This window comes from Barbus barbus (assembly GCF_936440315.1).
Source record: "Barbus barbus genome assembly, chromosome: 39".
In the NCBI taxonomy this organism is placed as follows: domain Eukaryota; kingdom Metazoa; phylum Chordata; class Actinopteri; order Cypriniformes; family Cyprinidae; genus Barbus; species Barbus barbus.
This window is the reverse complement of record NC_136717.1, coordinates 17,504,758-17,530,334: the sequence shown is the minus strand read 5'-3', so window position 1 is coordinate 17,530,334 and position 25,577 is coordinate 17,504,758. Positions and strand designations below refer to the sequence as shown.

At 38.3% G+C, this 25,577-nt stretch overlaps 2 protein-coding genes across 6 annotated transcripts in view; one reads left to right on the top strand and one right to left on the bottom strand.

The window, feature by feature from the left end:
• The window catches only part of LOC306858427 (periphilin-1-like), a 26,832-nt gene extending 24,866 nt beyond the window's left edge, over positions 1 to 1,966 (top strand). For all 4 annotated transcript variants that reach the window (XM_079398974.1, XM_079398976.1, XM_079398975.1 and 1 more), the window contains one exon: positions 1,100 to 1,966. In XM_079398974.1, coding sequence (XP_079255100.1) covers positions 1,100 to 1,294 — 195 coding nt within the window. In that variant the 3' untranslated portion in view covers positions 1,295 to 1,966. The remainder of the gene's footprint in view (positions 1 to 1,099) is intronic.
• LOC306858426 (prickle-like protein 1) lies at positions 1,877 to 25,577 on the bottom strand. Of its 2 annotated transcripts, none has more exons than XM_079398973.1 (8): positions 25,319 to 25,577; positions 8,951 to 9,133; positions 6,772 to 6,885; positions 6,086 to 6,220; positions 4,971 to 5,174; positions 4,693 to 4,879; positions 3,752 to 4,597; positions 1,877 to 3,656 (listed from the first exon to the last, which is right to left on the bottom strand). In XM_079398973.1, the coding sequence occupies exons 2-8, from the start codon at positions 9,119 to 9,121 to the stop codon at positions 2,740 to 2,742; spliced, it is 2,574 nt and encodes an 857-aa protein (XP_079255099.1). In that variant the 5' UTR covers positions 9,122 to 9,133; positions 25,319 to 25,577; the 3' UTR covers positions 1,877 to 2,739. The 2 variants fall into 2 exon arrangements, with proteins under 2 accessions (XP_079255099.1, XP_079255098.1); XM_079398972.1 differs by lacking the exon at positions 25,319 to 25,577 and adding an exon at positions 11,538 to 11,930 and having other exon boundaries at positions 1,883 to 3,656.

Sequence of the window (25,577 nt, the reverse complement as noted above, 5' to 3'; positions counted from 1 at the left end):
CAGCAAATTTGGTTGGGTGGTCACATTTCTTTTCCAGACTTGTGGGGGAAAGTAGAAGGAAACATGGAAGATATGCATTGTCTTCTTTCGTTTAATTATGCCCAAAGTTTTCAGTTCCTGTTATATTTTAAGTATTTCCAGATGTTGTATGGTTATGTAATGTCAGGGCCATGTCTGAAACTGGTGCGATGTTTAACCATCAGTTTCTTTCATTTTTGTTTGGGTGCATTGTGTTGCTCCGCGCCATCATTTAGTCATGACAGTCTGATTTTATCACTGTCTCTTGATGTAAATTTCAAGATATGATCTCCAGCTATAAGTTACATGTCCTGAGGGCTGTGTGTGAGTGAAGGTAATTGTAGAGGTTATGCAGACTCCCCTGGGTCTGAAGCATTGCTTTGATGTCCAGAAGTGTTTGATTATCCAACCACAGTAAACATAACTGAGCTCTGAAAGTTTTAGTTTGAGGCTTTGTTCTATCGTCTGGATGGCAGATCAGAAAGGCAGAATGTTCTCCCAAATACACAACAAAACCGCTCTCCATCCCTATGTCTTCTGTGAACAGAAATAGTTAGATTAAAGATGCTTTCATGGTCTGTTCTATGAGATGGGTCTTGAGACTGTGTCGTGATTGGCAACACAATGTATTTGCCATAAAATTCAAGCACAAGTAGAGTATATTGTTTCCAGTTAGATTAATGCAGCATCGTTGCTGCTTAAAAATATTGTTAAATGCAACTTTTCATTTATTTTTCAAGGCCAATGAAAATGTTAACAGGGTAAATGCATATCTGAATGGTTTGCTCAGCATAAAAAAAATCTTGTGAGCTCCAGGATGAATTATTATCATCAAGAAATTGTTGTCTGAGCTTGTCAAGGCGTGTGTTTTTATGTTGGTTAGAAAGCCAAATGGAAAAGAAAATCACATTTTACAGTGCCACATTTAACACACTTTAAGGAACCTTGTTTGATGAGGTCTAAGTAACTAGACGTGAACACACACTGTTATGCAATGATTGGGGATTGACAATTGTGTGCACATTGTACATGTTGGACAATATTACTGCTTTATAATTTCAAACATTGGGCTGTTTTATAGGTCTATCGTCAGGACTGTGAGACGTTTGGCATGGTGGTGAAGATGCTGGTGGCTAAGGAACCCAGCTTAGAAAAGCATCTGCAGAACCCACTAAAAGAGAACCTGATTGAGATCCGCGAGCGATGCCTTGATGACTTGAAAAACTTCATTGCTGAACTCGATGAGGTGGTACGACAGCCTGAACCTGCTGTCTAAGGTGGCCCCATTTTACTCGACCAGCAGTTTAGTTTTTTTCCCCTCTGTACCTACACAAAAGTACTTCATTGTTTTTTTTATGATTTATGTAAAGACCCCAGTGTAGTGAGTGTCCTCCTAAAATAAATCTTCCTGGTCTGCAACGGGGCAAGGAAAATCTCTTTATGCATTTCATTTATCCTGTTCCGTTCATCCATTGACACTAGTCGATGCTAGGTTGTATAATCTTTTTGTAACCTTTCAACATTAAGATTAATAAAAATATTAGATGGCAAACACAAGGAAAGCAGTGCCAGAAGAGGGTTTGCTCTATTCCTTATTAATTGCAGAAGCTATAGAGATTATTAACCCACTGAGGAGATTTACTAGATGATGGTGTTTGTTCTGATCAATTGTGTATAAACTGAAAGGGTTCTGTTGTTGCCAATTAATTCACTTACATTCAAACCAGTGAGAAAAGTTGAAGAATGAATTATGGTAAGTAATCTTTATGGGTTCAGCAAATTGCTGCTATCTGTAGTACTGTTAAGCTGTGCAGCTGACAATAATGCATTTTCATCTTTTTTTTTTTTTTTTTTTTTTATCACATTTTCCGGCCACTATATGGTGAAAACCCAACACAAGTATTTGTGTAGTTTTTCCTTTGTGTAGTATTAAAGAGTCTTGAACCTACTACAATGCATATTTTTCCTTTTGATTTAAGCCCCTTTTGTGATTTCATGTTTGTAATTAAAGTTGCTAAGTTTAGTAATCATATATTTTTCTCAAGCAGCCTATGAACAAATGAGAAAAATCAAAGTGCAATGGAATCTATTAAATCGCTCTTGAATTGTTTTATTGTCATCTTAATGTTAAAAAAGGATAGCATGTTACCTGTGGTGAAATGTACATAATAGAGAGAAGATTCCCCCAACACTGTTTAAGCGCATAAGCATATTGTCGACAGAAAAATCATTTAAGGGTGCAATTATTACACCTGCAGAGTACCATAACGAGGCCATTAAGCATATGAATTGTGCATATATATTTTGCATTTGCAAACCCCTGGTCAATAAAATGGCAAACCTCAATTTTCTTGATCAATAATTATAACTCCATCTGAGGCCAGGAATCGTGGTAATTAATCATTTAACATATTTGGATATAAAAATATCAAAATTCCAATCTTAATTTAACAAATATACATTGCTTGCACTATTAAATAATTATTTAGTTAGTCTACATGCTACTCAAAATTTTGCTTTTTTGGGAATAATGCTTTTGCTATACAATGTACAAGGAAATATTATGTTACTTTCATTGTTCATACCAACAGCAACACAACTGACACTCCGTACTTGTAAAGAGAACTTAAATCTCGAGGAAAAAAAAGTTTTGTTTTCCAGCTTTAGAATCACATGTGTGTATGTTCCAGCTGCAGCAGATGCAGGTTTTCAGTCTAAAGTCTAAGAAATTATGCAGTTCTTGCCCTTATGACCTTTCTTTTTCAGTTTGGTCCGTGAACTGAAAGGAGGTGTTAAAGCAGTGACGCGAGTCGGATAGTCGTCTGTGTAATAATGAAAACTTTGAGATCGGGGTTTGGGAATTGGCTGACCAAGAAAGAATCCCTCCTCCTCAGACTCTGAAGATGAAGAGGAGCATGTTGAACACCAGTCATCCTCGTCGTCGTCATCATCATCATCACAAAAGTTTTGGAAGTGGTCCACTCGGACAATGCCCTGCTGAGCAAAGTCTGTTGGGGCTTGATGATAAGAGTGATTTAAAAGAATACCGTTCCTGGGCTCTGGTATGCTTGAGCTGATTATCTGAGGCACAACATGCAATTTACCCCGGTTTTTGGAAGGCAGGTGTAAGGCATTTTCTGAACGTGTTTTCCGGCCCTGTCTGCGTTTGTGATGTCTGTTAGCAGGACGCCTCTGTGGCTGCTCCTCCATGTGATGGGTCCGTCTGCGAGTCCTCTCGCTCATTGGTGGTTGCCTCAAGCCTAGTCCGCCATAATATTCTTTATCCATAACATCTTCAGAGAACTTCACTTGCTGAGGTCTGGATTGGGGCTGAGACTGAGACTTGGTCCTTCTCAGCATTGGAAGATGCAATGGAGAGGGTGCTTCCTCTCCAAAATAAGGTGGAATTCTGTCCTCCTCTTCCTCGTCTTCTCTCTCACCTTGCCTCAGTGTCTCCTCACGGTCCTGCTCAGAGGTTAAACTTCTCAGGGAATTAGCGCTTCTGTGGAGCATTGAGGAGTTTAGTGTGCCCATGTTACTAATGTTATCACACTCATCCAACGCTCTCTCTTGGTCTTTCATGTTTTGGAGGGAGTAGATGGTCTGTCTGTCTTTGCTGTCTCCATCCACCGAAGCTCCTGAGAAATGGAAGACATGTAATGAGTAATTAAGATTCATTTAAGAAGGAACAAGACTGATAGATGCTGTTTGAAATTTTACATTCGTACACTACCTGTAATATTTGATAGAGCTAGAGAATCCATTGAATCTCCAATGTTGAGCTCTGCCTTCTGGAATTCACTTGTAATGCACTCCAGTGAGTCTTCATACCATTGCCTGGGCTCAGACCAGAATCCAGGTACTGCTCCCTGATCCATCTCCAGCTCTTGAATCTTTCTAGCACTAGCTGGACCAGGGTGACTACCATAGGCAGAGTCTCCAAGTCCATCCTGAGACTGGGCCCAATACATTTCTGTGTGGTGCTTCTTACTTGCCAAATTATGGCTGCTGATCTTCATTTCTGGTTTGGTCCTGTTGGTCTCAGAGTCTTTCATCATCCATGGCTCGGCTGGCCTGGTGTCCTCCGTGTGAATGACACCACGGTCTCCAAATTTCAGTAGCAGCTGAGTCATGTAGTCTTCATGCTCAGCCCAATCTTCCACACAGTCCTCAGGGCCTTCCTGCTCATCACGATCTCTCCAGTAGCTGTCCTCTGCAAAGTTGATTCTCTCCAGTTGATGACACACAGTCTCTGTGTTGTCACCACAGAGACTGGAGGTCCTGTAATCTGTTGCTGAATAGAGTTTTGTCTGCTGGCACTGCTCTGTAGGGCGACTACTCTTGCCCATTCGTATGCTGCGTCGAGATTCCCGTGATCTGGCAGACTGAAAAGCTGAATCTGAGGAGTCAGAAGCATGGACGTCCTCACCTAGGCTACAGTCCTTAGAGCAGTAGATCCGGCCCTCTTTTGGAAGGAAGGGGCAGCCCAGTAGGGATGTTTTGCATTGGACACAACAGAAGCATTTGTCAGTAGCATGCCAGTGTACACCCTCATACGTCATTTGAGCATGGTCGACTCCTGAATAAAGGTAAATCGGCAAGTAAGAATTGCTGTACTTTTTTCAACCAGATAATCCCTGCCAAACAGTTTCAGTTGTTCCAAAGGTAACTCACCAATATTTTCTCCACAGGCCTCACAGTACTCTGCATATAGTGACTCGAAGCATCCACAGCAGAATGGACGGCCATCCTTCATGATGTACCTCTGTCCTCCTAGAATAGTCTCGCACTCAAAGCAAGAGAAGTGTTTCATATGCCAGTGACGACCTTCAGCTTCAGTGCACTCGTCAGCAAAGATTATCTATGAAGAGACAAAATTAGAAATTCGTATTGGCTGTGTACATTTAGTTTCTTTGTATATTGGGTCTTTAGAAAATTATATATATCCTCACCTCATCACAAGCTGAACACCGTGGCTTCAGAAGCTCTGCATGATGTCTACCGCAGTAGATTTTGCCATTGTGGTAGAAATAGATGAGGTCTACCAGAAGTTCTTGACATGTGAAGCAAGTAAAGCATGCCGGGTGCCAGCAAGGTCCGGGGCCCGCTCGTGAAGCAAACACTGCCATCTCTCCACCTTTAATGTTCTCTTTACACTGGAATTCAAAATAAGATTTTATGAGAATTACATTCTGGTGTATGGTGTACTCTGGTCATTCCAAGCCATCCTACAATATACTGGGCTTTATTCTACATTCTTCTTCGGAACAAAGACATTAAGTTTTAATTAAAATAGACTCCCATCTCTGTTGAAATGGTCTTCTAAAGACCAACTGAGCATGACCAAACGCATGATCATGGTCTTTTTAAAAGTACTTGTGCCAAAGTATTCATTTCACAGCTGCTTCCACTTATTACTACATGGCCGTTGGCCTTGGAAACAGGGGTGTTGAGTGTCCCGCAAATTTTTTTGGCAACGGAAACCGAGCCCCGAGATTAGCACTGCTCTGCAGTGTCTTGTGTGGCAATTTGTGGTGAAGGGATACATCTGTTTTTCGGAGGTATTATGATGCTAGACTTTTTTGGTTTGTGTTTATAAGTCTTCTCAACAGGAAAGAACCCTCTGAACTGGCTCTTATGTGCTAACTCCAGCCCCTGAAGGAGATGGTCTTCAGCCAAAGATTGTGTGTTGTAATACTTAATCTTTTCCATGAATTTTCTCTGTGCTTTGGTTGTCTTTAGGCCATAATTGGACCATTTGCCCGAATCCAAGTTGGCTGATTTGCCATGACAAGTCAACACTGTTTCCAAGTGAATGTAGCATGAAGCAGAAACTGCATTTTCATGACCGTAAGTAGATTTGATAAGGCCAGAATTTATGGTCACAGGAACGACTATGTATCTTCCTTCAAGTGTAGCAATTGGTTGAATGAGTATACATTAAAGACATTCACAAAATCACCTTTAGGAGTTTTAATGTGGCCTCATGCCCCATCTTTAATTTTGATATTTGCAAGTTTAAATTTTTACAGATGGTGGGAAAAATATCAGGAACATTTATGCATACATGCTCGCAAACGTGCTGCAGGGCTCTGGGAAGCAGTTTTGGTGTTCCCCTCCCAAGTGCCTCTTTCTTCCTCTGAATGCTGAACATGTGGAGTTCTCGTCTCTCCTCATCACTGAGGGACTGGCAGTATCGGATCTGTGTTGAAGCAAAGGTAAAAAAAAGAGTTGTTTAAATTAAGAACAGATGAATAGCTGATATACTTTTTATCAAAGGCTTCATTCCCTTTTAAGGGATGGGAAAAGTTTGCATTTGATGACAAAGTCGTGAGTTTCTTTTCTGGGGCTAAGTTAAAAAGTACACAAATTGACGTCAAAGTTTATAACAGACTTGTGGAACTCGTACAAGATGACAAAAGACAAACAATTTGCTCTGTTTGGCCCTGCAGGGGGGTAAACAATGATGCCACACGTGAAGATCTGTAACCCACAGTTATGCCAGGAATTTGCTAAAGTACACAGTACTCGGACTTACAGCAAGCACCATAAAAATCACAGAGGAACATTTTATTGCTTCTAGAGGAAAGGAGAAAGGATACCCCTCTGTGATAGTACTAAAACATCTTTGTATGCAAACTTGAGAGGGATTGTATGCATTTCTATCTTCGATATCATAAAGTCCTCTAGTAAAACCGTTGTGTATTCCAGCAGTCATCTGTCACTTTCATCGTTCAGTTTTTTTCTTCATACCTCATTGTCATGTGGTGGCAGCTGATAGAGTAGTTGTCTGATCCTGTGTTTCTCTCCTGGGCTGTTGACATATGGCACCTTCTCCTCTGGCAGGCATGAAAAGTAGATCTGAACCTGATGGGAAAAGAAGGCAAACAGAGAGTGAGAGGATTAGCGTTTGCCTTCAACAGCTGAAAGCTGAAATGAGACACCAGCCTCAATTGGTGCTATATCATTCAACCTGTCATACAGGCTTCTCCCGATTGTCTCCCCCAAAAAGGGGGAAGTGGGTATATCATTGACCGGGACAAAGTGTTTAAACAGCGGTGTCTGTCAGTGGCGACCCTGAAGAATATTTATGGGGCGGTAAGCCATTAAAGACACAAAGATAGATGCCTGCTGGAATGTTTCTTGTGTTTAAGTGTTGCTATCCAGATGAAGGCAGATTGTTATTTCTGTAGCAGTGGGGTTGGGATGTGAGTGGGATTCGATACGGAGAGCTGTCATACAGATTGCCCTAAATTCTCTCTAAACCTCAGGAATAATGTTTTTGCCTTCAAGTTACAGTTTGTTCCTCATTCAAAGCTGATTGCAGTGCATTTCACAGAACTGAGAGAAGAGCTTTCATGAGGATGTCAGGCCTCCCACTCCACGTTTTGAAAAACGAGGAGAAGGTGGGGGTTAGAAAAACACATTCAGATTCACTCCAGTCCCTCTTTCACTCTAGACCAACCTCCACCCCTGTTGGTTCTGCATGTGTGTTTGTGTATTGCCTTGTTTCAGGAAAGCGCCAACTAGCCCCTAGACACAGTCTCAGTTCTGTTTGCTTACTGCACACAGCAGGGCAAGAAAGCAGGTTTTCTAAATGGCTGTTTTGTTGGGACTAGTGCTTGAACCACATGAGTACAGTTCAAGCAGTTTAAGCCAATGCACTGAGGAACACCAGCTTTGACATTGGTAATATTTTTAAAACGGTAACACATTACAATAAGGTTCTATATGATAACTTGGTAATTTATACTTGTCTAAGTCAATTGCTGACTTAAAATATATTATTGAATATTATAATTTATGAATTGACATTTAACATAAATTAATAAATGCGGTTTAAAGGTTTATCGTGCATAAATTAAAACTTATTGTAAATTGTTACCTTTGAAACCACAGGGATAGTTACATAGTTTCAACATAATGGTGTAATATGGTTTTTCAATGAACAATGGATTTGGGAAATATTTACCAGACAATACAAGTTCTAGCACACATTTTTGATTAATAGGCATGCAAACTAAAAAAGTTAAAGTCATTTGATATATTTTTTGAAAACAATGCTATTAATTTTCCTGCCATAGTATGGCAGTAGTTTAAGCATTTTGCCATTTAATGACTTCACTTGCTGAGACTTGTCTCAGTGAAATAAAATGCCTGCAACAGTTTGTACACCGCAGGGAGGATTCACAGCAATTACCGCTAATTCTCGTTCCTCACAATGGTATTTCTTTTCTAAGAAAAATGGTTGACTTTTCAACATGTAAATATTTTCCCTCCCTAATGTTCCTATCTTTGTAGTTCTTTACTAGTTGTTTTGCCCTTTAAAAGTTTTCTGCTACTTTCAGTTGGCTTTGTGCTGCCCATCAACACCCTGTCAGTCAGATATAGGTCGCATGTGTGCTCAATGTCAAGGTTGAGAGGGTCCAGTCTCCACTTAGAAAGCTTGCCAGACTTTGCCCACGTCAAAGTGTACATTCATTAAGAGCTGTTGGCTTCCGTGCAAGGTCATGTGCAGCTGTGTTTCAGGGTAGATGAGATGCCAGTAATGCATGCATTGCCTAAACCTCACGTTCAGAAGCTCAGTCCCTCTTGAAAAAAATGCATACCCAAGTGTGAAGGTAGCCATCAAACTTCAAAAGCTTGACTGGCTGGTTTTATATCACAAACCTACACTGGCTGAGAATCAGACTTGAAGTAAAACCATGAAAAAGGGAATTCTTTAAATCGCCTGCTTCTCTCCGGCATGAAATGTCTAAAAATTGTGGATTCAGAAAGGGAAAGACAGTTTCTGCCTGAATTTTTGGATGTCTGCAGATAATTAGAAGTATCAAAAGCATGAGTTATGCTTTATACTTCTAGATACGGCTGTCTGGCCTTACCTTTGGGGAGAAATCTATGTATATAATGAGATAGGAGGCTTAAGGTTTACCTGCTCAGGTCGTAGTCCAGGAGGAACCCATGTGTACTCCTCCAGAGCACATCCAGAGTCATCATCAGAGGTTGAGCTCCTCTGAAATCCTATTGCCACTTTGGCTCCTCTCGAGTCCATGTCTGGTGCCCGAGTAATAGGCCAGATCCCTGATGTAGTCTCAAGACTCATCAGATGGGGCCACTGTTCAGATAAAGAAGAGAGGATTTAGATTTTAAAGTTTGATACCCAAAATTTACAGCTGCATCTGTTTTGTGAAATATGCATTATCCTTGGGGGTAAAAATGTTCTCAAAACATCTTAAAATGGAGATGGAGAGCAACTCCCAGTGCTGCGGTTTCCTTTATCTATCTGAGCTTTGAGAATTGCCAGATATTTAAAACGAAGGGAAGTTGTGCTTTGAAATGTCAGCAGAGTCTTGCCTTTCAGGCCAAGCCTTAAGCTTGCAGATAAGATGTCAATGTGTATACGAAGCAGGATTAAACACTCGTGGCTCTTTCTCCAGGCCTTCTTTATCTTGATGCTTAAGCACTTCAGAGTACTTTCTGTCAGATAAAATGCCTTTGGTCCCAAGGTGTTGAAAAGAACACTCCTACTTCAAGTGTTTTGAATTGCAAATGAGCATAGTGTGTGAACACCCTTATTTGGGTTGAGGTTGGAGCTTCACAAGCCCCCTCTCGTCTTGAGTCACAGAGAAAGTCCTAAGAACTTTTAGTCCATTATGTGATAGATTACAGATTGAATGTTTTGTCATAGGTCTTGATTGCCCACTATACGTATAGATGGTTTCTGGTCTTGTGCATGTTATGAGTTATCTGTTATTCCCAGTATTTTAACTACCCTGAGAAGCAAAGATAATAGATTTGCAATACAAAGAGGCATCGATAGGTAGGGATATCTTGGGGCAGATAACAATTTCCCTGTTCTCTTAATGGAAAATGTCATTTGGATCGCCTCGATCACAATACAGCTCACCTTCTATGACCCCGGTCAAATGCGAATTCATATCTCACATGAGTGCCCAGTAACTTCTCAGCAATTACCACACCTGAATGACAATGAATGGTCCGATCCACATCCATATATATATAAAGGCTTTGGTATTTTCTCTGCCAACTTTAAAAAAAAAAATGTCTTGGAGAGTAGGAAATGCCCGCTGTGGCTTCCAGGGCCAACATACACAAGCACTCACATTACTTAACCTTGTCACTCTCTGGCACCGACACAATGTGTAGCTTTGTGGCAAAAACAAAAACAGAACGGATCTACCCTGCCCTGTTTTCAAAGGAACATACGTAGGAGGAAAGGAACACTGAAGAGAGGTCATTTTTAAAAAGTCGCAACACCAGAGAAATGTAAATACGCTCCAGATGTATGCCACTGATCAGACTGGTACCTCAGACAGAAAAGTGTGCATTCAGCGCTGGCCGGGAGTTACTGTGTCAAATATGAAACACTTATGAAATAAACACAGACTGGTTTGTGGATTAACTGAGGCTTGGATTACAACCATTTCACCTGAGGCTGAGATTCAACAAGCCTGGGCTTCACAGTGCCACTGTTGTCAAGCCTAGCAAATGAAAGTTTCTCTAATTTAAAGTGTTGAGTAAGCGAAGTGATTTTGACGTGCTACAAGCAATGGTGTGGCCAAACATTGATACATGCATATAGAGACCAAAGATTGATCTGAATGAAACCTGTAGCACTTCATAAGTGCTCACCCACCTCAGCCCCTAGTATTAAATTATACAGTTGTAATTGCTGCATAAATGCATTTATGCCACCTCTGAGCAGCATTAAGCAGTGTAAAGAAACCTAAAAGCTAGGATGACTAAATGTAAAATGACTAAATGTAAAAGCCACTTTTGCAATGTAAATTTGCCACTAGATAGTATAGTTCTCTGCATATATAGGCCATGCATTAATCGGACTACCATTAGCCACAGCATTCAGCAGATTAGAAAAAAAACAAGATAATGCGTGACGTATTTACTCCTTCAAATTTTCATGTTTCATGTAAACTTGGACAGAGGAGATAAATACCTGGTGTAGCTCGATTAAACCTGCACATGTAATCTTAATAAATGATAATTTTTGACTTTAGACCCCCAAATATTTGAATATTACATTACATTCCGCCAACACAATTAGTTCAGCAAATTTTAAAGAACACTGGCATAAATTTGAAATGAATGGTTACTAGATATTTGATAATATAAAAAAACAAGCTAAAAGAAAAGTTGAGAAAAATCCTCCCAAATATACAAGAATGTTACATTTTGACGATCTCCAAATCTGATTTGAATCGCAAAAGTGTCCAAAAAATTAATCCCAACATCAGGTGTAAATGGTACTGAGATGTTCCAAGTGTACACGTTGTGCCCCCTTACATCTTTTTTTGTGAGCACTTCTCATCTCAGCTCCGCAATGCCAAAACGTCATACGGCCATAACATGTTATTTCAACTGCTGCTTTCTATCTGTCTTCAAATACTTATCACTCAATCAGTCTGACTGTATAGTCTAGAATTTCATATTTACAGTGTAAGCCTAGTTTAGACTTGATTGCATTTCAAGAAGCATCTTACCTGTGTGTAACGCATCCTATAGCATTCAGGAAAAGCCTCCAATTAGTGCAAGTTACAGAGGAAGAGTCTAGCAAGCATGTCCACAACAATATCAAGTAAATTCCGTCTAAATTCCCCTGAGGGTTGTAGCTTGGATAGTCAGTGAGAATGCAGTTGTTTCCTGTGTTTGTGAACACGCTGAAATGAATGCATCGATGTATGTGCCAAGTAGCATGTCTTCTTGTAGTCAGACCCCCCTTCACACTCAAGCCCTCCCCCTACACTTCAATCTGAAATCCACCCCCATCCCAAAACAACCCTCATCCAAATTCCTGCTGTAAGAGAGCTGTCCACATCCCACGGCAAACCCTCTTCAATCCACAGAGCCATTTGTTTTGTTCCTAAACATTCAAAGTCAAGTACATCCCGGAAGAGTTCATTCGCCATTGAATGTTGCATAAGTTGCATCAAGGGCTTGTTGTTTTCCACCAATGGCCAAGAGTTCCTGTTTTTTCTGCTACATTTATCATGTCAAGGAAGAACAGAGAGTGCTCAGGAAATATGTTAACCTCACAGAATCAGATATGGGTTTGGAATAATGAATTATGTAACCTTTCAGTACATTTCAAGTAAACCACTGTTGCAATATTTTATGCCTGTGCATTTATGTCTAAAATTGAGGCATTCAGCCTTCTTTCAAACCTGAATGACTGTGTAACACAAAAGAAGTTCTTTTGAAAAATGTCTGTTTGTTTGTTGAAATAATGAAAGGCAGTGGGGTCCAATGTTGGGGTCTGAAGGTCAGAGGGATTCTTCCAAATTTTCAAATTCCACTTATGTGTTCTGCAGAAGAAGGTCAGTCATACAGGTTTGAAACAACATAAGGGTGAGTAAATGATCAAAGAATTTCTGGAATGATTGATTCTTATTCCATAATGATTCTTTCTTTGGTACTTTTTATTAGTTGCTTGTGTTTGATTCACTACAAAGCACCGATTCAGAGTCATTCTGTAGAGAAATAGACTACACTGGTTGTGCTGTATGTTATTGATTCACTAAAAAGAACCAGCTCATCAGAGTCATTTGTTCTCTTATCAGACAACAATGGTCATACGGGTTGGTTCCCAACCCTACTTGTGATTAACTTCTTACAAGTTCTAAGGCATTTCCATAAGCTCAATATCCCCCTCCTCTTCATTCCTTCAGACTGAACTCAGTGTGTTGACCGTGACGATGGCCCCAATGCCATCTCTCACCTCCACACTTCAATCGGATACAATGACCTTATTGAGTTGATTCCTTTCCAATTCCGGAATCTCACAAAGGAAAAACCCCTGAGAAGCCATATTTTCTCAAGAAGCTGTAAAAATAATGGTCAAAAAGCATAATAAGTTTTAGGGTTGTATTTGATCTTATCTTTTTAAGAATTACAGAGTGCATTTCAAGTGTTTAATGATAGATGTGCTGTTTTTAGCATTATACTCCCAAAACACAAAAGCTGGACCCTCCTCACATGCATCTCTGTTTGGTCATAGCTACTTCATCACAATCCAGTCGAAATGTCACATTAAGTCTGTGTGAAACTGCTAGACTGAACAATTGCCAACTCATCCTAGTTAAATTTCAAGTCACCGTGAAGAACTCAAGCGTCTTCCAGAATTGAGAGGTCGTTTTAGACAACGAGATAAGATAGCAACAAGAGTACAAGCGAACCAAGATGGATTCCTCTTCGGTTTTTGGCAGAAGCTGTGAAGAACCACTTAACCATCAGGATGACCTTTGCTAGAAACCCCTTTCTCGTAAGATGTTTATCAAGAACACCATCAAAATGACAGAAAATGCCACAGCGATTCTTAATAAGAGAAATATGAAACCAAGAAAAGCAATGAGAAAAAAAAACTAATTTTTCTAGAGAAATGACACCTTATTGTGAATGTTTATCTAGATATTGACAAAGAAACCACTGTTAACAGACCTCGTTCCCATCATTTCCTGGAGCAGGTTCACAACCCTTCCTGGTTCCTTAGAAAGCTTAAGTTGCAGCTTATTACCTCGACACCCTGCACAGTTACCTCTGCACTATCTTAAAGGAAAGGGAAGCTATGTGCGAAACACCTAAGGTTCACATCCTCCTCTTCCCATTGTAAAATGGGCCGACCTTCCCCTGGCAAGCCATTATAAGCGATAACGCATATTTCACCTCATTGCCACGCCAATTGACAAGTGTTTTAGAATGGATGCTGGCCCGCTGCATTCACATGTCAGTGCTACCTAACTAATGATGCTTTTTTCACTGACCCCTGACCCCCGCGCACACCCTGCTCCCTCTGCTCATCTCTCTAAGTATTTAGATTTGCTCTTTCCTTCCCGTGTTAATGACAAGGCATCAAACTAATGGATCATGGCACAATTGGTCGCACGCAGCTGCTCCAATTACAGCAAAACCAACATTTGTAAGCAAATGCGTTCATGTTTGTGTAAAAACAAAGTGTTGGATGCCAAGTTAGGATTTTTTTCTCTGCATTCAGGCTAAGCCATTTTTATCACAGCCTCTGCAGGATGGTGAATGCAATATTGATTTGATAACGACCGAATTGTAATGTCTCACGCCATATGTGTTTTAATTCACACTGTCAGAACAACACATCAGAGTCTCTCTCACCTGACAACCGCAGACACTCTCCCGAATACCGTGTCTTTAGATCAGTCATTTTGATTTGAGTAACACTGAGGATTACGGAGGAGGAAGCGATGATGCATTGAATAGTCTTTCAGGGCATAACTGTGAATTGACAGAGACTCGCTCTGGCATATTTTCCCTGTCTGAGCATTTTTGTAATGTAATTGCGTTATGACAAACAGAAATGTAGTCGGCCATGTGAAATGATGACTTTAAGATCAAGCGGAGGCTTCTGCCAAATGGTTAATTTAGCAGTGGGATGAACACCCACTAACGCCTGCTTTTAAACTATAATCATTTAGGACGAACGTCACATAACGTCATTGATGTTCATTACACAAGCCGCTAGAGTGGTTTGTGTGCTAAGACGCAGACTGAAAGTAAAGGATAAAAGAGGTGAGCAACAAATAATAAAGTTGTCTTTAGCTGAAACTATAAATTTTATATTCTTAGTTCTTTTAACAATGTTTTCGGTCTAATTATTAAGCTTGCAAAATCTTAAATGCAAGCTTTTTCCACAGAATTCCAAAATTCTCTTAAAATATTTGAATAAGATTTTTAGAAAGAAAATTTGGAAAGTTTTTTTTATGTATTGATACATGGTTTCTCATGAGTTTAACTGTGGCAACAATGTATTTCCAGGTAAATCCACTTTCATCTAATTTCTGCATGATCATTAAAATTTATTTCATTTTTCTTGACAAAATTGTTGCATTTGTGGTGGTCTTTAAAAAAAAAAAACATGACAAGAACCCGACAGAAAGGGAAATTCAAATAATTTCCTTACCGTTTACACAAGAAATAGCCAGAACGTTCTCAGATAATCCCAGGTAAACCTACTGCTATTGTCAAAAAACTTAATCCTAAACATCCGTAGTTCAAATGCACAAACTAAACCAGAGTTTATTGAAATCATAAATGGTCGTCCTCTCAATTTTCCATACAGTGCAGATCACCAAGCATTTACTTTCCCTTCAGTCGCAACGTCCTTATTCACACCCATTATCAGTCCATTCACATTCAGTCCACTAACACTACTGAACTCACTACTGAAGTCTGAATTTGAATTGAATTGACTATTCACACCTGGAAACCGCCTTACAGACGTAAGCCTGATTAAAGTGATTAAAGTCTCACTCATTCCTGCCAGTCAAAACACCATATCCATTATCGATGCTTTAGCAAGTGCTTTTCTCACTGTTGTGTTAATATTCAGACTCACGGAAGAGTAAAAAGACACAAGCTGGTGTGAGATATCAGGTAATAAAAGAAAACGATAAACTTATATGTGCCAAAACTTTATAGCCTGCCAATGAATGTTTGCAAGACACCTTCACAGGGTTGTAAAGCTTAATAAAAAGTAAGCAGTCATGTTCCTGAATAGTTTGCAAGTGGTAAAGTCAGATTAGCCAGCATTACTGACACGCTGTAATCTGTAGAGACACGTTGTGAGATAAAGAGCTTTTTTAAAGGTTTCCACATAAGCTAATTGAAATCCTTTGGCCATTAGCCACCATTTCGAACGGCCAGCAAGTACATAAAGGTCCATGAATTAAAAAAACACCGTCTTCCTATGTTAATCCCATGGGGATTTATGGTGTATTGTGTTGCATAAACCACTATTCATAGTTCTCATGCCTCAGCACAGTAAGAACAACATTATTCAATACGATTGCCACACAAATTATATGTATCACACTAGACTGGAAAGAACGAGTCCTGTGGGATAAAAAGATATTTGTGTATTGTCCTCTTGTGGATGCATGAATATCTCCATTCAGTTAGGAAACCTGACCTGAACCTGTGTTGACTGTAAAATACTGTAATTAAGAATTTAAAGTACTGTTATTGCATTTAGGTGTGACTGCATTATAAAAGTATATGGTATAATGTGGAGATGATTATAGTAATGATAATATATGCGATGCGTGTCTGGCCTCTCAACTGCTGGGATCCAGCTGCGTGTGTGCATGCATTTAGATCATAATGGGCCTTGTTTTAATACTGGCCTCCATGCCCTCTCCTGTCTGCCTAATTTGATATTGTTAACTGATACATTCCACTTTAAAAAAGGAGAGGTCATGCTAACCTCTCCAGACACAGGTGGGCTTACCCGCAGAGGATATATACTTTCAGAAGTTTAACAATGAGATAAAAGACATGCACAAACTGCAATAATGCCCAGGTCTCATTTCACACCAAAATATAGTTTATTTTAAAGTTGTACACTCTCAGAAATAATAATAAAAAATATATACAAAAGTTGTCCTTGGGGCAATACCTTGAAAGGTATAAATATGTGCACTTTAGGTACTAACATGTACTTTTAATGTTCTTATACATACCCTGTAGGAGTAAATAGGGTACAAATATGTACATTTTCAAAGGGTACTGCCCCAATGACAGCTTTTGTACCTTTTTTTCTGAGAGTTTACAAGAAATTATATTTTTTTTAAATGAAGCCTGTTTTTAGGACCTTTTGTTATTGTCTTGTAACATCTTTTCCATATAGTATGTACAATTAAAATAATTATATAAAAATATATTTTTTTTTTCTTTTTTTTAAATTCCAGTTGTTCTTAATGGATATTTCTCTAACACAATTTTTACCACTGTATTTGTAGTTCACGGCTGTTGTAATACAATGGGTTTAAAAAAAAAAAAAATGCATAAAGAATACTGCATCACATGCATGCTATAAATAATAATAATAATAATAATAATAAAGTATTATAAATATAAACAATGATGATTATTATTATTACTGTTATAAACAACAATGTTTTATTGTTTTTATTTATTACTTTTATACACAACAAATTTAATAGTAATAAAGACTGCATTTTTTCACATTATGCTAATAAGAATTTATTTTTGTGTATTTTTACGATCAATTGCTATTTTCTTTACAATTATAATAACTGATTTAAATGTATTTCCTTTGTTTGTTTGTTTCTTTGTTTGACTAAGTTTGGGTTGAAATTAGTGCTGTCAAACGATTAATTGCATCCAAAATATTTAGTTTGTTTGTTTACATAATATATGTGTGTGCTGTTTATATTTATTACGTTTACATAAATACACACACATGCATGTATTTCAGAAAAATATGTTGTTTATATATATATATTAAATAGATTGTATATAATATAAACTATATTAATATAAATATATACATGTAAATATTTTCAAAATATATACTGTATGTGTGTGCATTTATATATACATTATAAATATACACAGTCCACACACACACATTATGTAAACAAACTTTTATTTTGGATGTGATTAATCGTTTGACAGCACTGGTTGATGAAATGACCCATACTGGATGTTCTAGACTTAAAGAGACAAGGTACACATACAGGGTCCACCAGGCCATTTGTCTGACAGCCAGACATTTTTAATGTTTAAACGTATATGTTGCACATGTGTGCATTCATTACTCATAATGAGAGCAGAATTTAAAGTCCTGCAACCACAAAATCATGTGTAATTAGAGGTGGTCTGAAAATTTTCTTGAGGGCCTCATGTAGAGAGCTGAAGACCACCCAGCCCAACAACAACCCTCCTCCAACTCCACTGAGAGCATCAGGCCCTTACCTCTACATCTCCTAATTACAATCATTTCCTTCATACCAAACGAACACCGAACATCTGCTCCTAATGCTGCTGACTGTGATTATTAAGGAGATTTTACTCCTAGGTCGACACACAGAGGAAGCGCAACAGACAGGAATAACAAGGAGAGGTACAAGTCCATGCGATTTGTTTTTATTAGCGAGGATACACTGCAACATGTTGAAGCAATGAGCCTGATATGTTTTGCTAGTTCATTAGTTAGTTTTTCCTGGCTCTGGATCCTGGCATGCACTTTAACCAGCTGCTGATGAAGAGATCATTGACTTAATGTGGTTGACGAACCTCACCGTCTAATGTCAGTTTACACTCATGTGGCTGTAACGAAAAAAGGCAAAGTATGGCTAGCAGCGTGTTTGGTGATAGGAAAGCTCCAAGTAAACAACTTTTGTTAATGAGCTTTAAATGATTAGTTTAGTTACTCAATCTTTTGGCTAAGTGTTTTGTATAATACACAAAAAAGTGTAAAATGTTTCAAGATGGCGGCCGCATCTACTTGCCTGGAGCAGTCTAATAGTGAATCTATATAGGCTATATCTATGGCTGTACTTGGATGTCTGGAAGTAGCTGCTATGTGGAGTTTCCAAGATGGCCACCTAGTGAACTGACTTGTTTGACTTTTTTTTTTGTTTGAAACATTGTTGGTAGGTGACAAATGACCACATATAAAAACAAAATTCACTGCTTGACTAAATTCAAAGTAAGCATGAAATGGAAATTCATCTTATCTACTTTTAAAGGCAAGTTATTTATCGTATTCTGAACAATTCATCCATGTGTATTTCTAATTTTTGAATATTTTTGACCTCATTTTTATTCAAAATACCATAAAAAATATACCATAACTCAATCTTCTGGCAAAAGACTGCTAAACCCCTTTACTTTCTCACAAATGACTGCAAGCTCACATTCAGATGTGCCTTTATCCTACTAAAAACCGATTAATTGAACCAACTTTTTTTTTGTTTTTTGATAAGCTGTTTTACTCTGATACATATCACAATACAGAAAAAAAATCTGTCACTGCTTCCATTTCATTTCGACTTTAAATGTCAAATAGCATTTGTGGTCCTAAAATCCAAAATGAAACCAAGAATATCCAATTATTTTCAAATGCTGAAGTTAGCATACCTATTTTTGGCTGAATGGTCAAGTGTTCGTAAGCGATCTGGAAAAGCAGCGGAGGCCACCTACACACCGTTCGGAGAGTGCCAAACACAGACTTCAGTCATTCTGATGATAAATTGTGCAACTGTGAATGTTATCTTGCATCATCCCCATTTGAAGGGTAATTACTCCTCTCTCAGCAGGGAAATGCAAGCCAGAAAACCAAGGGGGAGTATGCAAGAGTAATGACACTAGACCCCCAGGGCAGGTTGATTGTTTGGGCTTAAACACACATAGGGTGTTATACAATCCAACCTGTTTCACATAATTCATAAGCTGGTAACATGACAAGCCTGGTGCTAATCACCAACCCTACTTTTTGACAAACAAGACTGTACTTTACTTTCACTGTGAGGCTATTTATACCTGTTGGGATAGTGCTGCTTTGGGGTGGCGGTGATTGTATGTAATTCAACACCATGGGATGATATAGTAATCCTCACATAATGCCTGTCTGTGTCAGGGGCCCCCTCTGACAAAATAATGCTATTCTGTTCTTTAAACCTGGACTGAAGTTTTACTTCCTCTGTAGCTTAATCTTTTTGTGGGCATGTGGTTATTGTAAAGTGATACTGCACATCTTTGGTGCTTCAAAGACACTGATATCATAATTTGGTCTGTATATTGTCATTTTATTTATGATATGTTGTGAGATGTTTAAATGAATCTGTTTATCTTTTGCAGATGCTGCAGAAAAGACAATTTCGGCTCATTAGGCATGAAAGAATTGGGTCATGGGAATGTAACGTATAATCATCATCAAGTCTCTCTGAGGAGCAACAGGTGTTATTGAAAGGTAAAGCCCTTTGTCCCTGAACAGATGTCAGGGGCCTTTTGAGAGATTCTGTGTTTCCAAAGTAAACTGCATGCATGCACACATATATACAGTGTGAATTTCAGCAGATTCATGGCATGAAAACCATAGAAGCAGAAAGGATGAAACTCCAAAACAAGCCTTTGCACATTGCACTTCACAGCTGAACACGTATTGATAATGAATCTCGTCCTTACGCTTTTCTTTTTCTAGAAAAAGGAAAACGGTCTGGTTTCCGGGGGTTCATTCATATTAACACACAGGATGATTCTTTACAACTTGCTATTAATGCTAGCTGTTAAACCCCATACCTTTACCAGCCAAACACAAGCACACAATAAAATCTCTGTTTGGTTGCAGTGTGCTGGAAAGCCCCGAGCATTCATTAGTAAACCACAGAAAATTTATAAGCATGTCTTCCATCCCATGCTATGCGGAAGAAGCCATTACTGTATCTTAAAGGTGAAATGTTTTTTGATGTAAATATACTTAATCTGCAAAACCAACTATTATAAAGTTGTTTGCACAGGGTTCTCACACCTTTTGACCAATGAAATTACATGATTTTTCTAATTGCTTGTGATTGCTTCCAATTATTGCATAAGCATTTTTTAAATGCATATTGTACTCAAAAAGAACTTGTTCGAGCAAACAAAATATTTTAGACCTGAGCATAACAAGAAAAATGGTTTTTAATAAAAAAAGACACTTAATCTTAAAGCGTGAAAGTAACATACTGCAAATTTTATTTGATTTTTTTTATTATTAATGGTGTAGAGTGATTAGATTGTAATATAATTGAGTAGCTGACAAACTTTCAAGCAGTTACAAAAAATGTCCAACAATGTGACGTTATATTTATACTATTATAAATGCATTTCTCATGTTTTTAATAGTTACTTAGGAAGAATGTTTTACCCTAAAATCAATATTTTTTTATATCCCTTTGCCCATATTAAAATATTTTGCGCCAAATGTTATCTAATGACTATTTGTGATCCAATTTGAATATGCACATACTTAAATTGTTTAGATTTGAGAGCTGGCTAGATATTCATTGAATAAAGACTTAAATTTTGATCTATTTCAAACATAAATCTATTATATAGTGCCAGAAGCCCTAGAATATAATGCATGATTGTTCAGACTACTTTTACTTTTATATTACTATTACTCTTATTTTTAGGCACCGTGAGAGATAGATGACAAATTATGAGATTGACATGAATGGGAGATGTTGCAGACTCTATTTAAGTTCACATTGCCCATAATAGCACCATAGCTTAATGTTTGAGCACATGCATTAACCACTAGGCTACGACTGATTATTTGACCATCAAATGACTGGTAAGCATGTGAGTGAGAGAGAAACACAGATTCATTAGTGCATGTACTTAAATAGGGACATCCTGATTGAATTTGTGACTGCAAAAAGCATGGGCTTTTTAAGGCCTGGTAATGTGACGACATTCACATGAGAATAATCAGAGGAGGAAGCTAGAAATCCATTTGCGCACAAGCCAAGAAATCTGTATCTGAAATATCACACCTGCTCTTATAAAACAGTTATAGTTGTAATGTAAATGTATGTTTAATCTCAATGCCAATCAGTTATCATATCAGCAGAAACACTGATCTGTGCTCCTTCTCAATCCAAACAGCCGTAATTCAAGCAGCATGCCACCTTTCAGATGTCAGGATGACTGTACGATCACGGTTGAGATGCCCTTATCTCCACGCTGTCGGAAGCGGCTGGCTGCTGAACGTCTGCCGCATGTGTTTACCTTGTCTCATCCTCATACTCTGATTATAAGGCAGCTGCCGGCAGCCGTCTGTCTGACTGAGCAAAATCATTACCTGCCTTTAATCTCCTGCTCTGATACTGCCTGTTGTGGGTAATTGTGCCAAATCAACTTGTTCTCACTTGCATTTACAAAAAACTAAACAAGAAAGAAAAAAAATATCAAATCAATTGCTCTGGTCCCTTAGCTTTCCAAAAGATTGACTCTTTCTTACCTCATAATCATAACTCAATTTTTGTCTCTTCACTTATGTTTTCTTTCAACTCAGATTATGGAATATGACGTGTTTTAATATCGACCCGCTGTTCCACAACATGTCCATGAATATGATTTGGTTTTGTGAGATAGCCAAGGCCAGACATTTGGGTTTCATTTTTCAGGCACCGAGTAATTAGAAACAACTCGAGCATCTCCCACATCGAGCCAGACAAGTGCGTTCACCTACAAGCTGTCAGTCATGGCAGCATATTTCCATTTCCTCAGTTTTTCTGTGCTCACATTTAATCAACTTTCCTTGGCTTTCAATAGGACTTTGAGTTGCTTGCTATACTATTGTTCAAAGGTTTGGGGTTGGTAAGATTTTTTTAAATGCTTCCGAAAGAAATCTTTTAAGACTGCATTTATTTGATTAAAAAATACATTATAATACAATAAAACTCTAATATTGTGAACTTATTACAATTTAAAATAACTGTTTTAATATATTTTTAAATGTACTCCAATGACGGCAAAGCTGAATTTTCTGCAGCCATTCAGCAGCAATATGGTCATTTTGTTCTCAAGAAACATTTCTTATCAATGCATTTTTCAGGATTCTGTGATGAATAGAAAGTTCAAAAGAACACGGCATGTATTTAAAATATAGGTCTATATCTTTTGTAACATTATAAATGTCTTTACTATCAATTTTGACCGATTTAATGTGTCCTTACCAAATAAAAGTATTAATTTCTCTCTCAAAAAAAAAAAAAATCGTACAGAGCCCAAACTTTTCATTTGAAGCAAAAGAAAACGTGTCAGAGTAATTTTGAGCCAAAGTGCAAATATGGCTAATCATGTTCCTAGCTTTTTCATTTACTGATGACATGATTACCCTGACACTAAAGACTACAATGGCACTATGAACTTCAAACAGCTACTAGCATTGACTTGCATTTCTTTAGCCTATTTGGCTTCGCTGATGTTGTTCTCATTGCTATCCGAGGAAATATTTGTTGTCTAAGAAGTGGTCTGAAGCAGTTGCTAGTTTAAATACCAGCTGGCCTGTATCAGAATCTGACTCTTTGACTCTTTCAGCACGACTAAAGAGAGCAGCTTGTCTCTGGCCCCCTCTCCATGCTTGGCAGCATTCACAGGCTGGGCAGATAGAAAGCTGCCAAATGTGTTTGAGGTGTGGGGCGATTTGCATAGGTGAGCACACGTCAGGGCCTCTCAGCATAAATGGGCCACTGTGAAGCTCCTCTGCTCACCACTAGTAAATCAACACAGATACATATACAAGCACTCCTCAGAGCATATCCTTGTTGCTACACGCACACACACGGACCTGTTCTCACACAAATATCCCTCTATTTCACATGTAAGTTCCAAACACGGATAGCTTAACCAACCCAAACTAAAAACGTTTAAAAGTGTCAAGACGAGCAAATTTGTTCAAGATTTTCCCATCTTTAACCACACAGAAATTCATAAATCTACTCGCTGTCTAAATTATGACTACCTTACAATCCTGATTTCTTTTCTATAATAGTCAGTTGTGCAACCCAACTTCAAACACACCTGAGATATTTAAGCAAGAGGACACACTACATCACTCTCTAGTACCGTCAGCTGAAACCGAGCTTCACATGTGGTCATAATGGCTCATCTATTACCCCCTTCTTTACATAATCTCAGATCTCTGTTCGGTGCCACATTTGGAAATCTGCCACTTCCATTCAAGTCACCTGAGAAGCCCCAGGGGTCCAGTTAACTGGTTTGTCATTCACTCCCACATGGAGTGTCTTTTAAAATGCCACGCATTGCTTAAAGGAGTAGATGTAGATCACCTCAAAATTGCTAATTCTGGTGCTACAAACTTTAACAGTCATTTTTAACGTGTTACAAAATTAATTTTAGTCACTCACTTTTGTTGATGCAATGCTGTCTTTCTGCCTAACGCTAGCCAACATGAGGCTGAGTAAATGATGACACTATTTTTTGGGGTTAAAATGTAATTTTGAGGTGGACTAGGTTTATGAAATTGATAAATAATGTATTAAATTAGTGTAAGTTAAAGGTTGTTCTGACGTATTTTTCGTATCTGTTGCTGAGCAACGGACAAGACGACATGGTTAGGCTAAATCTTCACTAGCAAAGCAACCGCTAGAGGACACCAACACCTAATTTACAAAGTACTCGCTCGTTATCCTGGCTCAAAAATAAGAAACAGATGTACATTATGCGGTTTAAAGTATATATATATATTTTTTTTTTTTATCAAAATACTACTCTCACGAAATATAGTAAGACATTGTGCGCCATTCAGGCTAATTCGAGCCAACACAAATGTTTCACAGAGAACCGAGAAGGTAGTCTCTTTCGCCTGATATGGAAATAGTCTCCAGCGGCTAGTATTTAACAACTAACAGCATTCTTTTCTTTTTATTATGGAAAAGGTGAGTCTTTGGGTCATGGATCGGTGAGCTACATGTCAGGAGACCAAACGGCACCCTGATTGACAGGAAAGAGACACACTTTAATGCAGGAGTGACAAGGAACAGCTGAGTGTGTGTGCAAACACATCTGGAGAACCGCAGGGCTTCACACCAGACATCCATATGCTGTAAATCACCGTGCGTCTTTACGCACTATAGTTGGTAGGTAGAGTGAGGTGTTTCTATAGTTTAAGCGATGTTACACATATATATGGAGTTCTTTTTCACAAAAATGCAGTTACATCCTGAACATTTGTGTTCGTTCAGTCTTTTTTTTTGTTAAAGTATTCAATTAAATGCATTAAAATGTCATGCATACACATGTTTCCAATGCTTTGGATTTCTGAACTTAGAATTGCAGATCTTAACCAGAGATTTGTAATGTCTGTCGGTATTTTCTTTTACTATTATTATATAGGCTGTATGAGAATATGTTTTGTTTTTATTTTGTCTGGCAAACCAAAGTCAGTGTAGTGTAACCAACATGCAGACAGCAAATTTGTTTGCTTGTGAAAAGAAAAATAAAACAGGGCGGACCACTTCAGATCCTTCTTAATTGTGTCTCAATGTCATTGTTATTTTCAAAAGATCTGATATGTTGATTGTATGTATTTTAGTACTTTTTAATGGTTAGCCCACTTGACATTTTGGGGTCATCAAATAATTTAGTTTTAGCTTAGCGCTTTTACAACATACAAAAGTAACATGAATAAAACGACTACATTTTTAAGAATTTGACCCACATAAAAAATTTAAAAAATCGATATCTTTTCATTTGCCACTGACCCACACGCGCATAGAAACTTCACGCACTTTCTTTGCTTCCCATTATGGTACCTTTAATTCATGCGTACGCAGCTGAAAAAGACTCTTTCTGATTTTCCCGTGTTTTTGCACATCATAATACTAGAATTACTAGACATTTTACGACACTGTATTTTTAAAAACAAAACAAAGCTGCCTATTTTAGGGCATACAGTAGCCTAATGCTTAAACATACTTACGGGGACGAAATGAGTTGATTTATTTCCGTTGCTGTCAGAAAATATTCACAGATTGTGTCATTTGCTTGAGTCCAGATGACAGAAAGTAAACCAGCGGTCTTTGTAGAGGACGTGGAGCTGTTCAGTATCCAAATAGCGCGAACCAATGGGTCAGCATAGCGGAGACACAGAAAGCGAGTTTGAATCCCAGCTGCGATGAGTAAACACGGAGTCTGCAGTCAGTTAAAGAGCCTGTGTGTTCAGTGCGCTGAAATGACAT